This window comes from Ipomoea triloba, chromosome 8 (genome assembly GCF_003576645.1).
Source record: "Ipomoea triloba cultivar NCNSP0323 chromosome 8, ASM357664v1".
In the NCBI taxonomy this organism is placed as follows: Eukaryota; Viridiplantae; Streptophyta; class Magnoliopsida; order Solanales; family Convolvulaceae; genus Ipomoea; species Ipomoea triloba.
The window spans coordinates 8,918,979-8,926,632 of record NC_044923.1 but is presented as its reverse complement, the minus strand read 5'-3'; the positions used below and the strand labels follow the sequence as shown (position 1 = coordinate 8,926,632).

Sequence of the window (7,654 nt, the reverse complement as noted above, 5' to 3'; positions counted from 1 at the left end):
GATGAAAATAAAGGTTGATGTAACGATTCATAATTTACTTCTTCTAGTAACTTTTGGACAGAAATTTTGAAAGCTTTTGTAGGAAAATAACTTATTGTTAGGAATAATATTTCTGAAAATACAAGTTCTTACCAAATAAAGTAATATACTCGAGAATACTATTCCATTTCAGGTTTATCTCGTGAACTAAACGTGTCTTTAATTTTGAGAAGTTAAGATTAGTGCAGGCCAAAAATGTAATGTATCAAAAAAAAAGAAAAGAAAATAGTAAAAATAAAATCAATTCTGAGTGTTTCCACCGCCTTCTGAACGGAAATCCAGCGATAATCACACGTCATTGACACCCACCGAAACAATTGCTTATCTCCTTCCCCTTCCCACCTTCCAAGACACTTCTGTCTTCTGCATACATATAAAGGGCGATTACTGATCACACGGAAGGATTGATTGTTTCGGTAGATTCAAGAAAGTGAACAAGATGATGGGCAATGGAGATCTGGAGAGAGGGGGAGGAACAAAGGGCAGAAATGGCGCATACCCACCAAGAAATTATGCAGCAGTACCGCCATCATCATCATCATCAGTGTACTATGTGGAGACCTCGGAGAAACAGTGGACATCCTGGCTGGTCCCTATGATTGTGGTGGCTAACGTTGCTATGTTTATTGTCATCATGTTTGTGAATAATTGCCCTAATAATGATGAGAGGAGAAGGTTTGGGAGGAATGGGGAGTGTGTTGCAAGGTTCCTCGGGAGGCTCTCTTTTCAACCCCTCAGAGAAAATCCCCTTTTTGGGCCCTCTTCTTCTACGTAAGTAGAACAAACAAAAAGTCATCTCTCTACTTTTTTTTTTCTTGAATACTCACTTCAAGATCCAATCTTTGGGTACTTTGAGATCTCTAATTTGATTATTTGAATATGATTTCATGTTTAGTTTCAGTTTATTGTTTTTAGAATTAGAACTAAATTGTTCAAATGTTGATTCTGTTTTTGGGTAAGAAAGAATAAGAAAGCAAAAATTGAATAACCAAACCAAAAAGGGGAATTACTTTTCTATACAAGCTAGACAGCTAAATGCTTTAGTTAAGTGAAGGGTAGTGGTTGCTGAATTTTGCTCTTGATCCAAACACTAATCCATGCCTTAGTTTTTAAAGATCACTTCAAGAATTCTGATTGGAAAATCCAGAAAAGTGTTCCATTGCCAATTCTTTCATTGGCTTTGTTGATTTAATGCATTGGATATGTTAACTTAGCAGAAGGTTGGGGTTGTTTTTACTTAAATTACTGTTAGTTAGCATAATTGTTTATGAGGACCAATATTTAAGATGCTATTAAGGGTGTGTTCGGTTCGCACATGGAATCGGAATCGGAATGGGAATGGGTATCAAATACTTGATAATGGTGATGGGTTTTGGCGAAAGTATTTTGCATGTTTGGTAGCAGGATGGAATGAGAATGATTATTAATAGTTAGGGAAGCATGGGGGAGGAAGGGGATTAAACCCTTATTTTGTTAGGGAATGGGTTTTGCAATTAAGGGGCAATCAAAACCCATAGTAGTGTTCTAAAAACCTGTCAACCAAACACACCCTAAGAATTATTCTTCTGTTCAGATCTGTTTTTACCAATAAGCATGTATGATCTTTGAAGGGTTGGTGTAAGTTCTGTACTACTGAGTGGAATATGAGTAATAAGAAGATCAGAAGGCTTTACATGTTTGTGTGTGCTTTCATGTGTTTCTGGAGCAGGATAAAAAAACAGAACAAGATTAGTTGTTATTAATTCATATGGGTTTTTGTGCAGACTGGAAAAATTGGGTGCACTGGAATGGAACAAGATAGTGAATGATCATCAAGGATGGAGGCTTTTCAGTTGCATATGGTTGCATGCGGGGGTTGTCCATTTGCTTGCTAACATGTTGAGCTTGGTTTTTATTGGAATTCGCCTTGAGCAGCAATTTGGATTTGGTATGACTTTCTTTTCTCTTTCATTTTAGACTATTTTTCAATTGAGTTAATACCGAATTTAGTCCTCGCTCAATTTAGTCCTAAACGTCTTTTTGTGCTTAATTGGGTCCTCGACATCGATAGTGTTCCCTAATTGAATCCTCGGTCCTTAGAATCGAGGGCTAAATTGAAATTGAGCATTAACCACTATAGTCAAAGACTAAATTTTGGGTAATAATAGATGAGAAATTACCAAGCTACAGTTATAGAGGACTCAATTAGGGAAAACCATCGAAATCAAGGACCCAATTAAGCACAAAAAGACATTTAGGACTAAATCGAGAAAAACCACTATAATCAAGGACTAAGTTGGGTATTAATTCATTTTCAAATCTTGTATGATTGGGAAAATGAATCTTCAACCATTATGTCACTGAAACTTGGGCACCACATTTCATTTTGGATTGATTTATGAGCATATTTCTCGCGATTCTTCTACTTGTAATGATATTTTCCTGCGCTAAAGTTGTGTAGCTGGAATTTAGGAGTCCCGTTGGCTCTTGCACACAGTTCACCTTTTGTGAGCCTAAAAAATTAGTGCCACTTCAACGTTCCACAGATTTTATTTACTACAGCTTTTCAAGACCAATCATTTTGTGTTGCATCATTTGATTAATTCAAATTAATTCCTGCCTCGGTTTATAAAGTTGTCATCTGCTCTAGTTGGGGCATTTGATCTTGATCTCCTGTCCTCTAATTCTTCTCGGTGTGCGTTATATTGATGTGTGCATAGGCTTACCTTCTTTCCGATTTGTTGTATGCAGTGCGCGTAGGTCTAATCTACCTGCTGTCGGGAATAGGTGGGAGTGTTATGTCTTCCCTATTCATTCAACACAGCATTTCTGTCGGAGCTTCTGGTGCAGTCTTTGGCCTTCTTGGAGCAATGCTATCGGAGCTGATTACTAACTGGACAATTTATGCCAATAAGGTATAAATTGCTACTCAAATCATCTTTCCACTAAGACGCCAGGGTTTACCCATCCACAAACTTTATATTTTCTCTTTAGTTCAATTTTCTCCTTATGAAAAATAGGCAGACTGATTAGGTTCTTCTTAGGGATAGCAATGGGTTGGGTGTTTTCAGGTACCCGACTCTCCCGAATCCTAATAGGACGGGTTCGGTAGGGTAAAAAAAAAACCCATAATACCCGTCATGGGTTTGGGTAGTAGGAAAATACCGTACCTTGTTCAGTACCCAAGTTGTTGTTTTTTTTTTTTAGAGAAGATAAAGAGAAATGCATTGGAAGGGAGTAAAAATATTCCAGTTCAGGTTACACAATTTGCATATCCAACTACATATCTCTATTCATGTGTTAAGAGTCCCACATTGATAAAATAAGAGAGAAAATATGGGTTTATAAGGCCATGGTTAGACTAGCTAATTGGTTGCATACAATCTTTTAGTGTGGTTTGACCCATGTGCATTATAGCCAAGTTAAGTGACTTTAGCTCAATCTTAGTTTATAACAATATGAATTAAATTGTTACTAGAGTTTTCTGATCACTATTCTTCAATAGTGAATATGGTAGAATCCCATAAAATGTAATCTATTTGCATAGCTTATTTTTATTTTTTGGAAAGTTTGTTTTTTATTTTATTTATATATATATATATATTGTAGTTTTAAATTTTTAATAGCAAAATTAAATCTTAGGCTTTAGTGCTTTACTGCTTTTGTTCGTATGCTTATAATTGTGTAGTTAGAAGTGGATTGAATTGTATTATGCAATTCTTCATTAGTTATGTATTGAACAAAATTATATACGGAGTAACATTTATCTTTCTTTTTCTGTAAAATATATTTAATGGGTTTGGGTACCTGGTGGGTAGTATTAAATGGGTTTGGGATGGATATGGGTAACCTTCATTCAAATTTGGGACGGGTTGGGATAGTGCTAAAGTTAAACAGGTTCGGGTACGGGAATGCCTTAACAGGTCAGTACCCTACTCGATGCCATCCCTAGTTCTTTGTTTAAATACCACTAATATTAGATCCTTCTTTAATGATTCTATTGAATCTTATTAGATTCTTTTATGTAGTTTTGCGAAACGTGACATGAATCACTTACTTTTTTTCTCCTATTGCAGGCTGCCGCTCTTTTTACTCTTGTTGTTATCATTGCAATCAACTTGGCTGTTGGAATTCTTCCTCACGTTGACAATTTTGCCCATATTGGAGGTTTCATTAGCGGGTTTCTTCTCGGCTTTGTGCTGCTACTGCGACCCCAGTTTGGTTGGCTTGAAAGGCAAAATCTTCCAGCTGAAGGCCGACACAAGTCCAAGCACACCATATACCAATATGTTTTCTTGGTGGTTGCCTTGATTTTATTGATCGTCGGGTAAGTCATACGCCTTATTTCATTATCCCGCTAACACATGAAACATAAAAAAGAAAATCTCCGATACTTTCCTCTTTGAAAACTCGTTGCCATTCCTTAAAACCAAAGTAATGTTTGTGCGTGTATATATATGCAAGAACATCAACCATGTGCCCGTAAGGGCAGCCCAAGTGGTAAGAGAGTTACACCTGCAGCCGAAAGGTCGTGGGTTTGAACCTCAAGCCCTTGAGTTTGAGTCGGTTAGCTATGGGTAACCTAAGTTGGTTTACCTCCTTGTGATCCTTTGCCGGTTAGGGTCACAGGGCGAGGGTTTACTCACTACTCACACAGTCAGGAGTGCCAATAGTACATATCTTTTGCCGGTCCTTATTGATAGTTTCTAACTTTGAGCTCTTCTTTCACGTTCAAACCCCACAGATTTGCGGTGGGGTTGACGATGCTGTTTAGAGGAGAGAACGCAAATGATCGTTGCAGTTGGTGCCACTATTTAAGCTGTGTGCCCACGTCGAGATGGCAGTGCGATAATAACTGATATTGAACATACACACCCGTTTCAGATTCTTTTCATACCAACCTTTGATCTTCTATTCTTTCTTTCGTTTTGTATCATAGTGATAATAACTACATATATAGTGATTATATGGTTATACTACTGGTGTACATGTAGAGTGTGGAGACTAGAATGACTGGTGCTTGCTCATGTTGTGTTAACAAATTTAAAATCTGCTTGTATATCTACAGTGGACCGATCTGGTTTAGTTTGCATCTATAATGTATAATATAAGATATATTTAATGTTCTGTTCGCCACACTTCTAGAACCCAAGATATCAAATTTGCTGGATTATGATACAATAGCGGCTGTGCAGACAATGGTCTAAAATGATATTGTTTTGCACAATATTTTTTTCTTCATAAATATACATTTTTATATGATTTTTAATAATTAATACATAATGTATATTTATTATTTCACCACAGAAGTTTCATTATTTTAACTCATAATGTATATTATTTTGATATATAATACATGTTATCTTACCTCAAAAATTTTATTATTCTAACACATAATACACATTACCTTAACACATAATCTATATTATTCTAATACATAATCTACATTATTCTAACTCATAATGTATATTATTTTGGTTCATAAATTCAACGACGTCGTTTTGAACTGTAATTAACACAACTCTTGCCCATATGATAAATGTATTATTGGAGAAATTTTAGCATTAAATAAATTAGTATTTTCACCCGTGCGATGCACGGAAAAGATTTGTTATAATACATTAAGAATATTTGAATCAATATATAATTATATAAATTATATCAAATATTATATAGTGCAATTATATTAAAAACATGTTTTTGATCGATTATGTTTACTGATGTTAATCTTGTTTGAATTCCAGCAAAAATAATTGCTTAATTAATAGCTAATGTGTAGATGTACGCATGCGGTGCTTGAACTTTACAATTTTTATATATCATTGTTTAGATTTTTTATAAAACGGCAAATATGCTCGTTCTCTAGTAACATGTATAAGAATCAATTGCTATTCTAATTGCATTGCAAGAAAATTTATGAAATGTATTATTACGATTAGAAATTTTAGTCTAGAATTGTATTACGAATAGGAACGTAGAAAAAATATATTTTATTCGTAATTGTATTATCATATTTTAAAATATTAAGCAAACTTGAGTGTTTTGGGCGGGAAGTTAAAATTGAGGATTTTGTTATTATTAATAGTATAGAGTATAAAAGCTTTTCTCTGCTGCTCAACTTCGGCTTCTACCGCCGGCCTTCGGCCGGAGCTCTAATGGAGCTTTGAGCCGGCGGTTTTGGTCACCTTCTACGTTTACTCTCGCTCTTCTTTCGCCCCGACCACCGTTGCAGCTCCGTCCGCCTCCGACCACCGCCACAGATCTTCTTCTTCCGTTTTCTTTCCCTTTGAATAAAATAATAGTAGGTAGGTATTGAGCTTTGTGTTCATAGTCTTGAATTCCCAACCCTACTTTGGCTTTACCACTTTTTATTTTTTCTATTATTGTGTTTTCCTCTCGTTACTTTCACGGGCTTTTTCCTCTCGTTACTTTCACGAGCTTTTCATTATCATTAGCATAAATCGTTTAGTTTGGTTTCGGCAAGTGTTGATCTTATCATGGGCGAGCAAAAAAGAATGATAATGAAGACCCAGATCTTTGATGAAGCTTTAAGCTCCTTGAAGGAACATAGCTTCCTAGTTATGAAACAGTCTGCGATTCAAGTTTTCTATAGCATAGTTAGAAAAGTTATTTCTATGTCTGACTGTAAGGAATGGTTTACCATTTCATTGATCGTTGATGTAAACGCTTTATGTTATGAATTAATGGAATATCTACGTTTACCTTCAAAAAAAAAATAGTATAGAGTATAGATTTAATTGCAGAGAAATATACGTACTGTATTATTACGATTAGTAATTTTAATCTATAATTGTATTACGAATAGGAACATAGAGAATAATATATATTTTATTAGGAATTGTATAACCATATTTTAAAATATTAAGCAAACCTTACGATTAAAATAGTATAAATTGCATTGCAGAGAAATATATGTATTGTATTATTACGATTAGTAATTTTAATATAGAATTGTATTACGAATAAGAACGTAGGTAAGAATATATATTATTAGAAATTGTATTACCATATTTTAAAATATTAAGCAAACTTTAATAGTATAGGAGTGTTTTGGGCGTTTAGTTAAAATTGATGATTTTGTTTTTATTAATATTATAGATAGATCGCATTGCATAGAAATATATGTATTGTATTATTACGATTAGTAATTTTAATCTAAAATTGCATTATGAATAGGAAAAGGCGTATGACAAGCTCTCCTGGGATTTTATTGAAGATACCCTTTCCGATATTGGCTTCAATCAAATATGGAAAAGGAATATAAAGAGCTGCATCTCGACGTCTAGACTAGCGATCAACTGGAGTGGACAACAATCAGATTGGTTCAGACCTAGCAGAGGAATTAGACAGGGAGATCCCATTTCCCCCCTACTTTTTGTTTTATGCATTGAAAAGCTTAGTCATCTAATCTCAAAATCTGTGAGCTCGGGAAGATGGAAATGCATAAGATAAACAAATCATGGACCTAATTTGTCTCATCTATTTTTTGCAGACGATATGGTACTATTTGGGGAAGCTTCCATTGAGCAAGCAGGAGAAATGATCAGTTACTTAAGAGCCTTTTGCGAAAATTCTGGCCAGAGGGTCAACGTCCAGAAGTCGTTGCTGTACTTTT

General features: G+C 34.9%; 1 protein-coding gene across 1 annotated transcript; it reads left to right on the top strand.

Moving 5' to 3' along the window:
- Positions 1 to 312: 312 nt before the first annotated feature.
- Positions 313 to 5,156, top strand: LOC116027520 (RHOMBOID-like protein 2). Its single transcript, XM_031269224.1, has 5 exons — positions 313 to 810; positions 1,803 to 1,966; positions 2,770 to 2,933; positions 4,095 to 4,345; positions 4,763 to 5,156. Exons 1-5 carry the CDS (start codon positions 479 to 481, stop codon positions 4,875 to 4,877), a joined length of 1,026 nt encoding a protein of 341 aa, XP_031125084.1. The 5' UTR covers positions 313 to 478; the 3' UTR covers positions 4,878 to 5,156.
- Positions 5,157 to 7,654: the final 2,498 nt, after the last annotated feature.

Excerpts from the sequence above, each read along its gene's own strand:
- LOC116027520 (XM_031269224.1), top strand. The coding sequence starts at position 479 with ATGATGGGCAATGGAGATCTGGAGAGAGGGGGAGGAACAAAGGGCAGA. Across the intron at positions 811-1,802 it reads TTTGGGCCCTCTTCTTCTAC|ACTGGAAAAATTGGGTGCAC; the intron begins GTAAGTAGAACA and ends GTTTTTGTGCAG. Across the intron at positions 4,346-4,762 it reads TTGATTTTATTGATCGTCGG|ATTTGCGGTGGGGTTGACGA; the intron begins GTAAGTCATACG and ends CAAACCCCACAG.